The sequence below is a fragment of the Perca fluviatilis genome, chromosome 14 (assembly GCF_010015445.1).
Source record: "Perca fluviatilis chromosome 14, GENO_Pfluv_1.0, whole genome shotgun sequence".
Lineage (NCBI taxonomy): Eukaryota > Metazoa > Chordata > Actinopteri > Perciformes > Percidae > Perca > Perca fluviatilis.
This window is the reverse complement of record NC_053125.1, coordinates 8,213,999-8,234,424: the sequence shown is the minus strand read 5'-3', so window position 1 is coordinate 8,234,424 and position 20,426 is coordinate 8,213,999. Positions and strand designations below refer to the sequence as shown.

The 20,426-nt window shown below is 41.7% G+C and overlaps 1 protein-coding gene, 1 long non-coding RNA gene and 1 pseudogene across 2 annotated transcripts; all 3 read left to right on the top strand.

The window, feature by feature from the left end:
* Positions 1 to 6,315: 6,315 nt before the first annotated feature.
* LOC120573541 lies at positions 6,316 to 7,949 on the top strand (annotated as a pseudogene).
* A 4,294-nt stretch (positions 7,950 to 12,243) lies between these two features.
* Positions 12,244 to 12,586, top strand: LOC120572408. The gene is made up of 3 exons (XR_005641441.1): positions 12,244 to 12,287; positions 12,387 to 12,421; positions 12,568 to 12,586. It is a non-coding gene; the product is annotated as an uncharacterized LOC120572408 (long non-coding RNA).
* A 3,455-nt stretch (positions 12,587 to 16,041) lies between these two features.
* LOC120572396 lies at positions 16,042 to 17,816 on the top strand. The gene is made up of 6 exons (XM_039821698.1): positions 16,042 to 16,114; positions 16,235 to 16,582; positions 17,035 to 17,069; positions 17,161 to 17,266; positions 17,439 to 17,473; positions 17,578 to 17,816. Exons 1-6 carry the CDS (start codon positions 16,072 to 16,074, stop codon positions 17,680 to 17,682), a joined length of 672 nt encoding a protein of 223 aa, XP_039677632.1. The 5' UTR covers positions 16,042 to 16,071; the 3' UTR covers positions 17,683 to 17,816.
* The last annotated feature ends 2,610 nt before the right edge of the window (positions 17,817 to 20,426 follow it).

Here is a 20,426-nt window from a genome sequence, read left to right as displayed (position 1 = left end):
TAAGACAGTTTCATCCTTTTAAGAGGGACATAGATCTGACTAACATCTGCATAACAAGGAAAAGACAAATTCATGCTTCCTAAGTATGGAACCAAGCGGAAGTAGATAAAGAGAGAAGAGAAGAGGGACTAAAATTGAGGCCTGTGGGACCCCACAAGACTAGTGATGGGAAAACCGACTCTTTTACGCGAGTCGGCTCAACCGGATGGTCGTTGGTTGGCGAACCGAGTTAACAGATTCGGTCACCGGTTCGCGTGCCCGGGGGGTGACATAGGCTACTATTTTACCTGCATGAGTCTAAACCAGGCTGCCGCTACTGAGCTACCGAACGAGACCGTAACCGTACGGTCTCGTTCGGTTGCCTGGTGCACGGCGCGCCGCGGTCTCCTTGTGACAGCCTACCTACAGCCTGCAAACTTCTCTTACATTAACATTTAACTTAAAATAACTACCAATATTGCTTAACGTTATATGTAGCCTACTTTTACCTTACAGTATAATTCTTTCCCATCGCTATTGTGTTGATTTGACCGAGAACCATTACCGTTTGATTACATTACACTCATACTGACCGACACTAGACTCACAAGACATAAATGCTTCTGGGATCGGTTGATAACTCAAACTTGCCGAGTTTTTAACCGAGGGTACTGCATGAGTCTGAACCTGTATGAGTCTAACCAGGCTGCCGCTACTGAGCTACCGAACGAGACCGAAACCGTACCATTACCGTTTGATTACATTACTCGTGCGGCAGCCACGGTCACTCAGTGACAGACTCATTCAGTAGCCTTCTCGTTCGAAAAACGAACACCGGTCGCCACGGTCTCTTCACATAGCGTGCACACTGACTGCACCGCATTTGTTAACGAGTTTACTTGTACAAAATCATTTCAAAGTTATGTTTTGGTGTATGTGAAACTTTTCACATACACCATAGGAGGCATCAAAACAGACAGCGGTACACTGAGAACTGAGTCAATAGTTTTAAATAAAACACGAGGTTTGTTACAATTTGACAGAATAATTTCAGCGAAATATTTCCTTTTAGCTTCTTTCAAACTTGTCTGGTAATGCCGTCAGCAGTCCCTTAACATTTGCAAAGATACATGTAGTTTATCCTTTTTCCATTTGCGCTCAGCCCTGCGGCACTCACGTCTGACAACACGGGTAGAGTCATTCCGCCAGGGTTCAACTTTAGTTTTAGATTGCCTAGTTTTCAATGGAGCCACAGAGTCTATAGCAGTTTGGCACGTGGAGTGAAACCATAAGCTAAGCTCCTCTGCATCATTACATATAGAATCTGGTATGTCACAGTGCTGACTGAAAATAGAGGAGAACTGAGCAGCAGTGGAAGGGTTAATAATACGGCAGCGCCATGCCGTTGCACACGGTTTAGCTGTATTACAGGCAAGCACAATCTCAAATAATTCTGGCATGTGGTCAGAAAACACAGCATCACAGATCTTTAAATTATGGATAGGCAACCCATGAGATAGGACAATATCAAGTGTGTGTCCGCGTTCATGCGTTGGGCCAGACACAGACTGCACAAGATTAAAAGAGTCAATGAGGTGTAAAAAGTATTTTGCCAGCAGGTTTTCTGGACAACACACATGAACATTAAAATCCCCAACAATAAGGACACGATCGTATTTAGGCATAAACCATTTACAAAGTCCTTATTGTCTTTAGGAGGCCGGTAGACTACTGCACACAACACTGTGAGAGCAACCCAGCTCAAATAAACTCAATTCAAAGCTGGTGAACTTGGACGATGGCAACAACTGCTTACATTTATAGACATCCTTATAAACAGTAGCTATTCCTCCTCCTCTACCCGAAGTTCGCGGGGAGTTCAAACAGCAACAGTCATGTGGTAAGAGGTTCCCCGGGACGTGAAGAAATCCTTAATGATAAAAGTTTTATTAGCTAGCGATCTAGCGTTTACCAGTCCAATCCTGACAGAAACCGGCGGGTCTGCAGCGCTGATTGTCTGAGGAGCCCGACACAGTGGCCGCAGGTTCATCCGATTTACCCCGCACCAGCTGGAGCGAGGAGACCTCTCAACCCGGTCTCACGGCAGTTCGTGTAAATGTCCACGTTATTCTTAATCTATTGATACGTGTTCACGGAGACGTTTTTCTCGTTTTTTACGTGTAACTGTCACGTTATTTTTTACGTGTAACTGTCACGTTATTTTTTACGTGTAACTGTCACGTTATTTTTTACGTGGAAATGTCACATTATTTTCTCGGGGAAATGTCACATTATTTTCTCGGGGAAATGTCACATTATTTTCTCGGGGAAATGCCGCCGGGAGGCGGCCGAAAAGGTCGCTCCATAAGCCGGGAGGCGCCCGCGAGACGGCCCGCTGGGGACGCCCCGCTGGGGACGCCCCGCTGGGGACGCCCCACAATAACGGGATGGCGGAGGTTGGGTTTAGGAAAAAACTTACGGGGAAAGGGCGCCTTAAACGCCGGAGAAAGGGCGCCTGAAACGCCGGGGAAAGGGCGCCTTAAACGCCGGGAGACGCGCCACAGTAACACGCGGGACAAAACGCCACACGTAGGGACACCATCCCCAGGAAACAAAGCGCCGCAAACGGGACGCGATCCCTACTCGCCCGGGTGAAAGTCCTGTGTTGTTCGACCCATCCACCACCCCGACCAACCTTCCTACGCGGATTTTCGGCTTTTTATATTACTCCCTACAATTTTGTTCTGTGGCCACGAAATATGCTTCCCATTGAAATACATTACTTCACATTTTCGTGTTGTCCACCACGTAAAAAACGACAAAAACGTTTCCGTGAACACGTATCAATAGATTCAAATAACGTCACATTTACACGAACTTCCATGAGACCGGGCTGGACCTCTGGAACACCTCATCCTGGCCGACAACAGGTACCAACCAGGCGTCGACAGGATCCAGCACTCGCCAAGAAACTTTGAGGCAGCGCTCGATACTCAGTCCAGGAAGCAGAAAAACGCGCTGAGCAGGCCTTCAGCCTCACCAGCTGACCGCTGCGTTTTCCTTGGCAGCGGTAGCGTTTAGGCCTATGCCGGAGATGTAAAGTCTCAGGGCGGCAAAGGCAAGCAGGTATTCCTGATCGGAACGGGGGCAAAGTTTTATATCCACCATGATCAAACCTTACTAGATCTTTGGCCGAGAAATGAAGATCCAGTATTGTTTGGCGATCGTAAACCAATATTGAATCAATGTTTTGAACAACAATTGACACGTTGGCTAAGTAAGACACTATAGTTGGCTAAGACCTCAGGATCGAGGGTGGGTTTTTTCAGAAGAAGTTTTATCACAGCTACTTTAAATGACTGCAGTACATAACCTGTTAATAAAGACATATTGATCATATCTAGTAGTGAAGTGTTAACCACAGGTAGCGCTTCTTTGAGTAGCCTCGTTGGGATGGGGTCTAAGAGACAGGTAGATGGCTTAGCTGAGGATATCTTTAACATTAATTGTTGAAGGTCTATAGGATAAAAGCAGATTAAGCACAGAGCCAGTAATTTAAAAGGTAATCCAAGCGATGTCACACGTTTTTTAGGCTACAACATTTTTTGTCACATACAGCAAACATCTCCTCACTATCCCCAAGCTGCCAGTCCCCTGAAGACACTGTAACACGCGGTCTCTGTAGACAGCCTAGGGTCCAGACACGCCAACAAAAACAAAGTGGTCCAACTTGGACCATGCAAACATACATAAACCGTTCCAGTGTTCAGCCAATAACGGACAAGAAGGATTTGGCTGTTTGATACTTCTACTATTCATAGGGAAATATTGTACTTTTTAGCTGAAGCACAGAAGGGAGGGGACGGGATGAGGAGGAGGGAGGAGCGAGCTAGTCTTTGTTTTGTTTGAAAATACTTTGAACGTCAACAAGAAGTAACATCACCCAACATCGCTTAGAGCACCTTTAAATCTTAAACATCTCTTTTAAAAACAGCCTAATTGTGTCACAGGCCTGCATCAGAGAGAGAGCTGGAGCCACATGTTGTGTATGCTGCCACCAGATAGACTCAGGAAACATCTGGATCTGCAGCTCAGACTGGAACCGATGCTTCATTAGGCTATGCTCATCTGCTGTTGTGTTTTTGTGTGTGGGTGGCAGGTGGAAGGATTCATTGGCATTAAATAAATGTGTTTTTTTACTGGCTTATGTGTCTCTCTCGGTCAAATTGTCCATCTCTTTTATTTTCTATGACAGGAAGAAAAGCATGCTTATTGTGTGATGGAGGAAGACACAGAAAAGACACCAATGGCTGCCAGACTTATTTACAGGGCAAGTCAAATGGTGTGTGGAGGGAGGAGTGAGTGATTAACCTCACTTGTTTGACAGGAAGAGACAGCACAGTGTGGTCTGAGAACAACTGAGGTTAGGTTCATTACGTGTCTGAAGTCAACACTCTGTGGAAAGAATAAAAGGAAGCATTGATACTAGCTTACTTGTTTATGAGAAAATGAAACTGCTATATTTAGACTTCAACATCTGCAAAGAGGCCTGATGCAACTGCTTCATTTTTGCCAGAGTACACTGCTCTCCATTTTATCCATACTCAGCTATAATCTCAGGTTACACTCTCAACTATCAGGTTCCTGACATGTGTGCACTGAAACAGTTTCACTAGAGTACAGGGAAGTAAGCTGGAATAAGAAAGTTATTTAGGCAATGATTTGAGCTAGGTCGTTCAGCACGCTAACATGGTCACAGTATCTATGTTAGGGGTCATACAATTTCATTGCAATCCATCCAGCAGCTGCTGTGATATTGGGATTCATCCTCTGGGGGACTATTATCCCTAATTTTGACCAGGCGCGCCTACGCGACAAATGGCACCAGCAATTGCAGCCATTCAAGACAATGCTTGTTATGGTACGTGTCCATTTTTTTTACAAAAGGTATCGCCCTTTCCAGCACTGCATGCTAGTGGGCTTGCCACTAGCATGCAGTCATCTTCATCATCTTCAATGACCACTGACAAGCAAAGAAAACAGGCCACACCCTCCTACAACCACGTTGGCTGCACCCTGCAGAGTTATAACTACAACAGAATGATTCAGAGTGATCAACAGAACCAAGCTTAGCTGTGTCTCCTCTATGAACCCATATGATACTAATGCTTCCTTCTGTGATGGATTTCAAAATGGATTTGAGATGAGCTCCAACATCTCTACTGTCTTGGTGTGTGGAAGGAGGAGGGAGTGATCCACATCACTTGTTCGACATGAAGAGACAGCACAGTTTGGTCTGAGAACAACTGAGGTAAAGATCATGAGGTCTTTGAATAAACGCTCTATGGAGAGTGAAAAAGAAAGCAGTGAAACTAGCCTACTTGTTTCATACGCAAAAATAAACTAGCTGTACAATTGCTCAAATCGCTCATCCCTTTACATAAACTCCCTTAACTACTTTATCTACGTACACTACATCATAATTTTCATTCAAAATTGAACAGAGAGGCCTGATGCAACTGCTACTTTTATCTAGAGCCCAAACAGCAGCATAAAGGAGAATGGTGATGTTAAACTAGACAACAGTCCACAGCACTGTTAGTGCCTCCATGCTAACATGGTCACAGTATCAATGTTAGGGGACATCACATTTCATAGCAATCCATCCAACAGTTGCTGAGATATCTCACTTAAAACCACGAACGTCAACCTCACAGTGGTGCTAGAGGAAAAGTCTGGGGATCTCTAAAGTCATTAGGCTACTTCCTCTGGGGACCATGAATATCTGTACAAGATGTCATGACAATAATAGTTGTTGAGATATTTCAGTCTGGACCCAAGAGGTGGACTGATTGACTGACTGGCCTTGCCATCACTCTAGTAGAAAAAAACTTCCCATCCAAATGTAGCACAAATTTTAACCAATATTCCGGGAAATTGGCGAAAAAGAAACTAAATTAATAGAATGCCACCAGGACAGATTTGAGCATCAACAGGAAAACTCCATAATGTTGGGTTTTGAATCTTTGATGCAGAGTGAATGAACCCTTTAACAACATTATTATATGGGAGCTGGTCCTTGGTAGAAGATCTTGTCATATTTCATGTCATACCAGACTGTTATGGATTAGGTAAGGGTGCTTTAACCTGTATAATGTGTTAACATAAAATGTTCACAGAACAAAACGTTCCTGAACTTAAATAGGTGCAAAGGCATTGCATTGGCAGGTTGGTGTGAGTGGCAAGATGAAGAAAGAAAAAAAAAAGACACCCCGCCTCTCTAAACTCCTTTATAAGAGCTCAGCAGTACAAACTATCTTTGCAGTGACACGATTAAACGCAGAATGAGGAACTTCACCTTGATAACAGCTTTACTTCTCTGCAGCCTCAGTAAGTACTGATACTTGGTTATTGTCAGCACCAAATCATGAGACAACGCACCAGAATTTCAACTTTCAAATAACAGCTGAATTATTGTTGTCTTTGCATTAATACAGTAAGTGCTGCATGATACGCTCATGGAGTCAAATCTCTTTCTGTCTCTGCTGTTTGTTTCAGGCTGGATCTCTGTCTCAGCTTCTGAGTCTCACACTGTGGAGGTCCAGTCTGGTGGAGACGTCACTCTGATGTGCTCCAACATTTCCAGAGTTATAACTACAACAGAATGGTTCAGAGTGATCAACAGAACAAAGCCCAGCTGTGTCTCCTCTATGAACCCATATGATGGCAAACCTTCCTTCTGTGATGGATTTCAAAATAGATTTGAGATGAGTTCCAACATCTCTACGGTCTTTCTTAAAATCAAGAGAGTGGATTTATCTGACTCTGGACTGTATTTCTGTGGGTTTTACATAGGCAGACATACAGTCTTTGTCAATGCAACATATCTAAAAGTTCAAGGTAAGATTGTAGATCTCCTTTTCTCATATTAACACTGCATCTCACGTATTGTCACAGTCGTATGACAACAGCATAAAGACGAACAATAAATCAATATGTGTCAAATTATTTCCTTTATACTATATATGTTTTCAAGATAACAGTTTATCTGATGATAAATACTGAAAGCAAGGTTCTCCTTTTTCGCTTTGCAAGTAACCACAGAGCCAGTCATTTCAATCTCAACCATCTCTGACAGCCATGATACCATTAACCTAGAGGAGTCTGATGGAATAACAAACCTCATGAGTGTGATCCTGGGTGCTCTGACTGTTTTCCTCACTATAGTCATCATTGTTCTGGCTGTTAAAATCAGGAAACTTCAGACAGGTACAGTTGATCTATAATTTGTTGCACATGATGGATAAATCCAAAGCAAAGTATATGGACAGTAATAATGAATTAATTGAACTTTTATCTTTTTTCCATTGAGCTGTGAATGAAGAACAGCAGCCAGAAAGAAACAAGGTGAACCCAGCATTAACTTATATAAACTGTGTGTTATGGTTTTAAAAGATGCTCAACCAGAAGATATCTTGTCATGAGAAAGAACATAAAGCCTTCCTACCTGTTAGAAAATTGTTATTTTAAAACAAAATAGAACCACTGTAGGGTAAGGCAATTTTAGTTTCATGTCCTATAATGTGGCATACAGTATGTCCTAATGTAGTTTGAACAACCTCGGCATATTCATTTAACTGAGTTTCTTAGTTTTAATTTTAATTGTGCAACACAGCTGGGATTCTTAGCTAAGCTGTGGTTAACACTCATTTTAGTTTAAACGATTCCTTTGTGAAAGTACTGTACAAAAGACATTTTACGGATTTTTGGCAAACTCAGCTACAGTGTGTGTGACTCTGAATACTCATGTGCAGGATCTGGGCTCAGATGAACTGAACTACGCAGCTCTAAATTTCCAGGGCAAACCCAAAAGAAGCCGCAGGCCTGCATCAGAGAGAGAGCTGGAGACACATGTTGTGTATGCTGCCACCAGATAGACTCAGGAAACATCTGGAACTGCAGCTCAGTGACACTGATGCTTCATTATGTTAATCTGCTGATGTGTTTTTATGTGTGGATAATGTGTGGGAGGAGTCTACTGACAAAAAATAAATTTAGAATGTTTGTTGTTTCTGAAAAGTATACAAGGAAGCAGTGATAGTAGCCTACTTGTTTGAGAAAATTAAACTGCTATATTTAGACGTATTAATTGTGAAGCGTTCTCACAGAACACGAATACTGCTCCCTTTAAACATGAATATCAATCTCTGCTGACATTGTTAAATCCCTCCACTCCTCATCACCTTACACAAAGTCAGGTTAGCTTCACAAACTACATCAACGCCCTGCTGTGCTCTGCTGTGCCCTGCAGTGCCCTGCAACACCATGAACTACTACAACTACTATTTCTAGTCATTGTTCCATTATCTTTATTGTGACTTATTACTGTTCATCACACCCCCAACCGGCACCGTCGGACACCGCCTACCAAGAGCCTGGGTCTGTCCCAGGTTTCTTCCTAAAAAGTTTTTCATTGCCACTGTCTCACTGAATGCTTGCTCTTGGGGGAATTACTGGAAGTGTTGGGGCTTTGTAAACTATAGAGTGTGGTCTAGACCTACTCTATCTGTAAAGTGTCTTCAGATAACTCTTGTTATGATTTGATACTATAAATAAAATTGAATTGAATCAACATCTGCAAAGCGGCCTGATTTAACCGCTTCGTTTTGCCAGAGTACACTGCTCTCTATTTTATACATACTCTCTCATGTATAAAATCTCAGGTTACACTCAACTATGAGGGTTCCTGACATGGGTCACAGTATCTATGTTAGGGGTCATACAATTTCATTGCAATCCACCCAGCAGCTGCTGTGATATCGGGGTTCATTCTCTGGGGACTATTATCCCTAATTTTGACCAGGCGCGCCTGCGTCACGAACGCCGCCAGCAATCACAGCAATTCAAGACAATGCTTGTTATGGTACGTGTCCATAGAGTTGTTTTTTTTTTACAGAAGGTATCGCCCTGTTTTTCAGCATTGCATGCTAGTGGGTTTGCCACCACTAGTTTCTCTTCACTGACCACTGACAAGCAAAGAAAACAGGCCACACCCTCCTACAACCACGATGGCTGCACCTGATTGGACAAATGCTTCACACTGGACTGTCTGCTCCTGAATTTTAAAACCCACCACAGTGGCGGCTCGTTTGGAAAACTATCGATTGTTTTACGAAAATAGTTCTCCAAAATGGGTTTCTGTAAACAATTTGTGAAAAATAGGCTATGCAGTTGATGAATCTGTCTTCATTACAGATCAACAATGGTCGGTTTAAAAAGATCTTCATGACTTTTTGAGAGGCATTTGCATATAGTAGCCTGGATTCAATTTTATGCAAATGAAGAGTGGGCAACTCAACGCCCCGCTTCTTCAAAGTCCATGCAATGTTACCAGAATGCATTGCACAGCTGCTCCCATTCAAAATTAATGGGAAGCGTGGACACATACTATTCTTCCACCAACAGCGACGCAGCGCATTCCAGGACTGAGAAAAGGCTCTCCGCTCCGCTAAAAATACGTGTCAAATGTGGAACATCTGCCGTGTATAGTGGAAACCCCCGTGTGCCATTTATTCTTTTGCATGTGTATTGCGGTGCAGTGATTTTTGCATGTTTTTGCTTACGATTTGTTGTGCCTTGTGTGTTCTTAATTACAAATTGCATGTGTGTTTTTAATCAACGGTTGAGCTATTTTATTGTTTATTGTGGGGCTAATATTTACACACCTAGGCATTGACAGACCCCGCCCACTTCCTCTGACTTTGGACAGCACGCCCTGGACTGATAGGCTGATCAAAGACAGGTGCGTAAAACCATGCCTGGAGTAATGAACTGATGAAAGACGGTTAGTCTGTGAAGGAAGGCAGGCCAGGCGGCGAGGCAGCAACCCAGGCAGCACTGGCCGCTGAACTCCGACACACAGTCAGACAAAATTTGCAATTAGCAATCCCTTTTAGTAAAGCGGCCCATATTTGAGCTTTACATAGTTGATTTCTCGCATAAAAAAAGTTTCAGAAGTGAATTTTGTAATGGAATAGCAGAGATCTGCGTGACCTAGATTCAGAAGACTACCTGGGGCCTATTGCACAAAAGTAGAATAAAGAAATCCAGGATAAATGAAAAAGCGCAGCTTGACTTAGTGTGATCCACTCATCGCGGCTCAATTTGCCGAGCCAGGATCAGTAGGTGAAGCTATGTCAAGCCAGGTGTACATAGCTGGGATAAGTGCACGTTCACGGATTTCTTAAATAGACCACGGTATCGATCACAGATTTACTGATGCAGAATTGGAAAAGACGAGTGAGGCATATGTTTCACCCACTGAGCAGCAGCTTCTAATGGAAATTTACGAGGAGGTGAAACATATAATATATTATATATACTATATAATATGCAAAAAGGGAAATACGGCTGTTTTCAAATGGAAAAAAGCCCGACAGACTATATATATATATATATATATATGTATAATATGTATGGATTTAAAAAAAATCTACTCAGTCACTCCACGTTTAATTGCTTTAATATGCTTGTTTTATGTGTTGGTTTTATTGCTGTATCTGTTTTTATGTGCTAAATGTGCTGATTTTAGTGTAAAGTGTCTTTGAGTAGCCTGTAAAGCACTATATATATATATATATATATATATATATATATATATATATATAAAAAAAAAATCTTGTTCCTGGGAAATTTATAAGGATTAGGCTTAATTTCAAGCTTATTCATAATGCGAGAATATGTTTTACAACCATATTCACAGATCTCCATAAGCTATGTCTAATTCTGAATATCTTTCTACAATTAATGTTCATACAGAACAAGCATGACTGGACAAAAACTAGAAAAAGAAGTGACTTCAATACACACTGTAAGCATATCTGTAAAACAATGTAGCCTGTTATTATTCATGTTTTTTTTTCTCACTCCCAAGCTCGAAGATGACAAGTGACAGCTCCAAAATAAAATGATTAAGAAGCTTTGTGGCATTCCAACACATTCTCACTCCCATTTGGTAAAAAAAGGACGTTTGATCAGGTGCCATTGTCGTAGTTACTGATGCAAAAAGTCTGCTTTTAGAGTCCGCTGCACGGTGTGGGAGGATCCCCCTGCCTCCCCCCGCCTCCCCGTGTTGCACGGGCGGGGGCACATTTCACGGGGACAGCAGCGGAGGAAAAGCCCATTTCCTCCGTATCGTCCCACTTTTTACCATTACCATCTCAACAACTGCAGTAGTAGGATTTTAATTAAACTCGTGACAGCAATAATGACAAGTAATGCATGTTAATAAAATGAAGCAGAACACATTCAGAAGACAACGGAATAACTGTTAAACACGTTTATTTCGGATCAGAGCGGCAGCTGATTTAACACATCAGACTCCAGGATTAATCTTAGCCTGCCTGTTAGCCTGCTCTGGACCAGGCTAGCTGCAAAGAATAAATCACCATGGTTACTTGGCTGGGTTTAATTCAACCTGCTTTTGTGCAACCAAGTCAAAGCTAAATTCATCCAGGATAACCTGAATATCCCGGCTTAATCCCTTATCCTGGTTTTGTGCAATACCCCTCTGATCTCAGGTCAGTTGTGTAGCCTATGTAAATGTTGGGGCGAGACCGTTCTCTTAATACACCCATGGGCGTGACAAAGGTTCAGGTCTTGGGATGCTTACGTAAGCATCCAGCTTTGTTGAGATTCGCCCGTTTTCAGTGGCAGTTTCAAAAAAAGAGATTTTCATAGTAAAGAGGTGTCAATGGGATTTTGAGCTTCTATGTATGTCCTCTTTACCCACCGAACTGTCGTTATTCAACTATTCACCCTTTAAAATAAACTTGCTTAACTACTTTATCTTTCTACATTACGTCATCTTTTGCATTCAAAACTGTACAGAGAGGCCTGATACAACTGCTTCATTTTTTATTTTGTAAGCAAGTACACTGGAATAAGTAAGTGGAGCTTCAGAGATCTGTTTCCATCATATTAACAGTTTATCGCACATTTATTGTCACAGTCATATGAAAACAGCATAAAAACAAACAAGAAACCAATACATGCCAAATAGACGGACATACAGTCATCGCTGGTGCAACCTGAAAGCAAGGTTCTCCTTTTTCACTGTGCAAGTGTCCACAGAGCCAGTCATTTCAATCTCAACCATCTCTTTTAAAAACAGACTAATTCTGTCCTTTGTCCTGTAGAGGAGTCTGATGGAATGATAAACATCATGATTGTGATCCTGGGTGCTCTGACTGTTTTCTTCATGACAGCTGTCATTGTTCTGTCTGTTAAAAACAGGAAACTTCAGAAAGGTACAGACGTAGCACTTTGCACATTCAGTTGTATTACGTTTTAACAGACTGCAAAGTATTTGGTCAGTTAACTAATCAGGCGTATGTTTTGTCACATAGCTGCTAAAGAAGAACTGCATCCTGAAAGAAACAAGGTGAAGTATTACAGTAGTTAATAATATATATGTTTAACTTTGGTTTAAATCATTAACCAGGGCCAGTACAGATTCTCCACTGCCTTCTGAAAAAGGTAGTTCCAGTGTGTGAGATATGTGATACTAAATACTTTACTGATCTACAGAATGTGGGCTCTGATGATCGAACTGTGTGCCGGAGTTTCCCTTCCAAACACAATAAGGAACAGCAGAGCCCTGATCAAGAATAAAAAAAAAAAATTAAAAAAATAATGATAAGTGGAGACTCAGGTTCTTTATAAGCGCAGCAGATAGACACAAGCAGCAATAGGACTGTAACTCTCACTGGAACTGATGCTCTATATTCATCTGCTGCCAGAGTCAATGGCAACATTCTTTTATTAAATAAAGTTCCTATACTCATGGTCAGTTTGCATTTCCTTCCTTGTGTTTCTTTCCGTGTCTCTCAGCAAAAAGTCTCTTTCTTATTGTGTCTGCCTCCGATCTTTATCGGAGAGGAACAGCAACATATCTGATGCTTGATGAGGAGGAGCCACAAAGACACCGATGATGATGATAAAGTCAAACTTACTCATATGTAGAGTCTAATGGTCTGTCGGGGGCGGGGGGGTATGCATCTCTTCACAGGAAGAGACAGCACAGTGTGGTCTGAGCACACCTGACACCAAAGTGACGAGGCCAGGCTAGCAAAGTATAAAAAGAAACAAAATCATATCAGCTTCTGTATTAGTACAGACTGGAAGTATAGTAAATAAATAAATAAATAGCGATAGAATGAACCAGCACCCTGCAGTAACAAACATGTTCAGTATGAGTTCCATCACAGGAAGTCTTCAGCCATGACCACAAACACCAAATGACTCGCTGTTTTCACTAACCAAGAGTAATGCTGCTTCGAAACCATGTTGTACAGTTTACTGTTACCTTGTTTTAGAGTAACCCCTGGATTCTATGCCAACATGAGAGGTTTTGCCCCTCATCTGAAAAATGTTTTTGGAACAGGCAAAGTTTGTGTAGTCTGCATTAGACTTTAGATTTATTTCTCACACGCATCTTTCTCTCAGTCTCTGGCTTTTTTATTATGTTTTTATTGTCCTTGATCATAATCTGAAGATGAAAATAAAACATATTTGAGGTTTGGTGGAGGAGGAGCCAGTGAAGGAAACTGATCTCTGTCAAATGTCCTTATAGGGAGAGTCTGCAGGGAGGTACACTGTATTGTTTCTCTATCTGGATTTACTGACTTTTTATTTTTTAATTGTCTCTATTGTACAGTATGCTGACATAGTGAATGTATATATCAGAAATACAAAGGGGTAGCTTCCTGACCTGGCTGTGTTTGCATGCACATACAGTATGGGCAACAACAAGTGTTGGGCCCCCACCTCGTTATTTTCCACTGTGGTTTTAACACTTTGTGTATCGGCTAAAGCGACAGTTAGACTGGCCTTCAGCTCTCTGCATAAAACCACAAGCATCAACAGCTGCACTACTTTTCACACAAAAGCTGTACTGCTTTTCACACAAAAGCTGTCCAATTTCTTCACGCTAATTTTACTCTTTTACCTTCATACATCTGCACCCTGCATGCAGAAAATATGCCTCTTGCAGCCTCATACCTGCACATTAAACCCTAACCTGTCGTTAAACTGAGAGCTAGGAGCCTCCCAAAGGTATGTGGACAACATACTCATACACACTCCAATTGGTGATTCCCAAACAGCTGAGTCATTAAAGAAACAAACTCACTGGATGGTTGGGTGGGTGCTATGAGCGACCGTAGTTTCTTCTGAGCACAGAGCTGCTGAGCAGCACTCCAGCTGGTGAAGGAGGAAGAAATCCAGTGCCATCTTGGATTTGACATGGTTTGTACAGACTTTAATGGCAGAAACCTCTCAGTCAGCAGAGACTTTACAACCACTTAATTTCATTTCTTTATGCCAGTCCTTAGGGCCACTTCTAATGTCATGTCATGGTGAAACAATGTTTGCAGTGTTACTATCTCCCTTATCACCATAACAATGTGATTTTGTTCCAGTATTCATGTAAAATGTACATATTTCAGTTAATGATGACTTCCTATTGTTTCTTTATTGTTCCTTTCAACATCTTCCTGTCACTTTGCCCATTGGACACAGATGACTGTGGGACAGAGTGGAGCAGTGAGTGAGGTACACATCACTTGTTTCACAAGAAGAGACCACAGTGGTGTCTGAGCACGCTTTTAAAGTTGATAATGTGTCTAAAAATATAAATTAACCACTGGCCTAGATTCTGTCATGTAGAGAAAAAAGAATCTGTGGCTAGATGTTTTGGAAAGACGCTAACCATCAGGCAACAAATAGCAACAGTAAAGTCTCAACCACAGGAAGACTAGTGATCACACATAACCACACACATCAAAAGCCTAGCAGTTTTTATAAGATCAAGAATGATGCTACCTAATGAGTTTCCAGTATTTATCAACCCCTTCTGACACCGTTTCAACATCAATATCTGATTTCAGACTTGTGGAAAGATCCAAACTCACACGTGCACAACCAGATATGAGAGCATTTACTGTGTGCATCTTAGAAGACAATGAAGCTGCATTATGGTAATCTAAGAGCTACAAAGTGAATGAATCGGGGCCCACCCACTGAGTCACCTGTGCAAGTCCTAGCACACACACACACACACACACACACACACACACACACACACACACACACACACACACACACACACACACACACACACACACACACACAGGGTTGTGAGTGGTAGTGACAAACTCAACCAATCACATGTTTAGAGTACAGTCTAGCTCTTATAGGCTCCCCTCTGCTGCTTTTTTACCCACAAGGTTCCCCCAACAGTAGCTGCTACCTTCCTCCAAGCAGCAATTCTGGGGCTTTTTCCTTTAGCTCCGCCAGCTTGGTCCATGTCTCCAGGTGTCCCAGCATGCTTTGTGCAGTGAAATATTTGCTTCCCATAGATAATGAATGATGATACACATCACAGATCAACTGCTGCAGTTGTAGGCTGATACGTACGGTGGCCGACGGGCAAACACTGCAACTTAATGAAATGGACAAAACACAAGCAAATTGAGAAAACCTCTTCATTAATTTGACAACACATGCGCAGCATTTAGCAAACGCTCTGCAAATACACACAACACAACCAGAAATACAGAAACACTCTGCAAATACACACAACCAGAAATACAGAAACACGCTGCAAATACAGAAACGATGCAAAAAGAAAAGCACAAAATCGCCGAAAACAAATGCAAAAAAAAAAAAACGCTGCATCCAGATTACACAACAGAAGTTCTCCAGGCCTCTAGGGGGAGCACTAAGTGGAACAGCTTTATTTTCAAGCCCTCTAGCGTGCAATGCTGGGAAGCGAGGTGACCCCTTCTGTACAAAAACACCACAGTGGACACGTACCATGAGTGTGAATTTGGTCGCCAGTCAGATCGTGTACAGTGGGCATACAGCCATTAGTGACTTGCTGCTTAACTTAATAGGAAATGACCTCAAGAATAACTTGGTCTGGTATCTGTTGAGGCGATCATTCGTTGTCAAAGACTCCACCTCTGAAGTTGAGAGCAGCCTTCCTGGAGTACAGTTAGACATCACAGAGCTGTGATCATACGCACCACGATGAAACGGAGCCTGATAACAGCTTTAATTCTCTGCAGCATCAGTAAGTACTGACAAGACTTTTCTCTCAACTTGATAACTTCCAGCATTAATAAATATAATAATAAGCAAATAAGTTTTAAGAGGTATTGTTTACCTAATAAGTCTCTGCTGTTTGTTTCAGGCTGGATCTCTGTCTCAGGTTCTGAGTCTCACACTGAGACTGTGGAGGGTCGGCCGGGTGGAGAAGTCACACTCACATGCTCTAACCCGTCCAACCGAGATGCTCTAACACTCTGGTTGAGAGTGGTCAACAGAACCAAGGCCAGATTTATCTCTGCGAAGTTCAGCTCTACAGTAAAACCTTTTTACAGAGATGGAATTAAAACTGGAAGATTCAACATGAGTACCAACATCTCCACTCTATTTCTCCAAATCAAACATGTGGATGTATCTGACTCTGGACTGTATTTATGTGGATTTTACATCGGAGGACCTTTTCATTTCAGCGCAATACACTTCATTGTTAATGGTAAGATTATAAAAATCCTTTGTTCTGTAGTCTTTTTAGTTATGCTAATATCATAATTGGCAAAAAAGAGCACATTTCATCATTTTAAAACAAGAGAGTGATACAATTTTTCAAGGTAAAAATCAGACATGAACTTATCTTGATGATTCTCATGATGCTGCTGACAGGAAGTCTGAAAGTAAGATTCTCTTTCACATTTCTTTAGTTGTGCAGAGTGACTGCTAGTCCTTTTAAGATTAAACAATGTGTCTATCCTAACTTTGGTTAATGTTCTCACAGTTCTCAAGCCCGTCAATGAAAAACAGTCATAAATGTCTTTCTATATTTGCTACTTTATGAATTGCCCAAAGAGAACACACGTGACTATTTGAAAAGATTCCAAATAAGAGAGTGATACAATTTTTCAAAGTAAAATCAAAAGTAAATGTATCTTTTATTTTGTCAAAAGGCAGCGATGAATCTCATGACAACAACAGGAAGTCTGAAAGTAAGATTCAAAATAAAAGATTGAATGTTCTCTCAGTTCCTGAGTCAGTAAATGAAAACAGAGTAATTCTATTCTCTTTCTTTCAGCAGAGTCTGATGGAACAGCAAAGCTGATGATTTTGATCCTGGGAGCTCTGACTGTTCTCCTCTTAATGGTCATCATTGGTCTGGTTGTTAAAAACAGGAAACTTCAGAAAGGTATTTTCTGAAAGCTACTCTATTTTGTTTTCTATTTTGATTTCTTCACTACTTCTCTAAAATTGTGTGAATATGTTGAAAGAAAAATGTTTGCCGAATCAGAATAAGAGCAAAGTAACGATGAATAATGATTGTCAGTGACCTGATTGGATGTTTTGGCTCTTTCATTCAGCTGCCAATGAAGAACAGAATCCACAACAGCCTGAGGTGAATCAACTTTTATCATTTACTTTTATTTGTTTTATCATTTTAAATTGTGTCAAGTCATTATTTCGTTCAAGATAAGGGAGTGTAAATATTCTCTTTGACAGAACCGGGCCTCTGAAGAGCTGAACTACGCAGCTGTGGCTTTCTGTCCAAAAACAAGAAAAACAAGAGAAGTGGAGCCCAATGTTGTGTATGCTTCTACTAGATAGACTCAGGATGAAACCAGAGAAGAGGTTCACAATAAAACTGATGCTTTATCATATTCATCTGCAGATGGTGGACAGGAGGACTGACCATCACTTTGTCAAAAGAAGGACAAAAGATGTGCAACCTTCTTCCTAGTGCCGAGTTTGAATTTTTATCTCTTTTAAAAGATGTAATTAGTGCACATCAATACAGAAAGAAGATTTTGTAAATGCTGACTTGATAGCAGTGTGTCTATGCTGGTATGGGGAATACAATTCAAGAGATAAAGCAGCAATCCAGTTTCACATTTGACTTTAAAAAAAATTAACTACTCCCTTTTTCTTTTCTTCCACTACTTGTCTCTATTAAACTCTGACACTGTTTCATCGGTAGTTCCACTTCCCCTCAGATAATACAAAGCAGCATAAGTCACAGGGAGGCTGTTTCTGTTAATGTCATGCACCTCATTGGAAAGTACTGCTTGCTGCATTACTTGTAAGAAAGGTGCTATAATATCACGAGACACGCGGTTAAACCCAACACAGTGTTTGCTGTACAGGACCCCTTCTCTCGGTAGGAAGATTCATAACCCTTCTAGCACCCACATTCTTTCTATTGAACTGGAAACAGACACCACCTCCCACTTTGACTATGTTGATCAAAGATCTTATGCAGCACCTACAACTGAAAAAACTCACATATACAGTACAGGCCAAAAGTTTGGACACACCTTCTCATTCAATGAGTTTTCTTTATTTTCATGACTATTTACATTGTAGATTCTCACTGAAGAGATCAAAACTATAAATGAACACATATGGAATTATGTACTTAAGAAAACAAGTGTCTGAAAAACTCATTGAATGAGAAGGTGTGTCCAAACTTTTTGCCTGTACTGTACATTGTGTGGTTCCGTTGAAACATTGAGACTTGGCAACCCTTCATTTATGTAGTAGAAGCTAGGCAACACATACTGTATCCCCTTGGCTCCTACCTTAACTCTTAGCTCTGATAACTACCTGAGGTCTGATGTCAAACAGTATGTGGAGCAGCTTTGTACTTATCTAATCTGATTATCTACAGTACAGAGGGCTATTTCACAAAACCAAGATAAGGGATTAAGCCGGGATTACCCTGGGTTATCCTGGCTCAATTTAGCCTTGACTCGGTTTCACAAAAGCAGAGGTACCTAAATTACCATGGAGATTTATTCTGTACAGCTAGCCTGCTCCTGACCAGGCTAACAGCCAGGATTTATTAATCCTGGAGTCTTTTCTGTTCACTCAGCAGTGGTTTTCCATTATTGTTACCAGCCTGCATTCAAATACAACAGGTGCATATTGCTGTTCATCTAAGTACTGTTATTATTTTAAGTTGTGACCATTATTTTGTGACATTGTTACTGTTATATTGCTGAATGAAGACTGCTATTCATATTGTTGTTTGAAGTTTGGTGTATTACGGCAGTTGTTGAGATATTTAGAAAAGGCTGATAAAGTTGCCAAATGTGAAGCAGCTGCTGGGGACCTGCCGGGAGGCGCCCGAAAAGGACGCTCCATAAGCCGGGAGGCGCCCGCGAGACTGCCCGCGAGGCGGCCCGCCCCACAATAACAGGATGGCGGAGGTTGGGTTTAGGAAAAGACTTACGGGGAAAGGGCGCCTTAAACGCCGGGGAAAGGGCGCCTTAAACGCCGGGAGACGCGCCACAGTAACACGCGGACAAAACACCACACGCAGGGACGCCATCCCCGGTAAACAAAGTGCCGGAACGGAACGCGATCCCCGCTTCGCCGGGTGAAAGTCCTGTGTTGTTTGACCCATCCACCACCCGACCGAAACCTCCCTACGCGGATTTTCAGCTTTTTATATTACTCCCTACAATTTCGTGCTGTGGCCACGAAATATGCTTCCCATTGAAATACATTAGTTCACATTTTCGTGTTGTCCACCACGTAAAAAACGACAAAAACGTCTCCGTGAACACGTATCAATAGATTCAAATAACGTCACATTTACACGAACTTCCATGAGACCGGGCTGTCTGCTTACCTTTAAGGCAAAGAGTACAATGGTTAATTTGTGCAAATGATTAGTAGCCTAATCCTTGAATGGTATGATTATGATGACGGTTTCAATTCAGAGCAGTCATCAGTTAATGTATATTTTTTGGCTACATATGTATTCAGTCGGTCCGCGAACGTCTGCCAGGCTTTCTCTCGCTGTTTCATTAAAGCAGACGAGTTTCTTTTTTTAGAAATAATGTGTTTCACATTATCATACTTCCACAAGAAGCTGCTGCTCACTCTGTATCAAGTATGAACAATGCGTATTCTCCATTTTAGCATCAGTAAATCTGTTATCGACCTTGCGGTCTGTTAAGGAAAGCTGTGAACACGCATCTATCTGAATTACTTCAGCCTGGCTTGACCAAGTTGCTCCTCCTCAGCCTGGCTTGGCCTTCATGAAACGCACCAAGCCAGGCAGCACAGATTACTGCACAGACACGCAGGCGCCACGCAGCTGACACGCAACAGAAACGCCACGCTCACACCACGCAGGCAGTGTGTAGCCGGCCTAAGTGATAGAGTTGATCAAGGGGGACCAGAGAGACTGGAATTTTGTCAATTAATTTTTTTTGAAGGAGCTTTACCTTGATAACAGCTTTACTTCTCTGCAGCCTCAGTAAGTACGGACACTTTTTTTAATTTTATTTAATCTTTATTTAACCAGGTTAGTCTCATTGAGATATAAAACGTCTTTTTCAAGA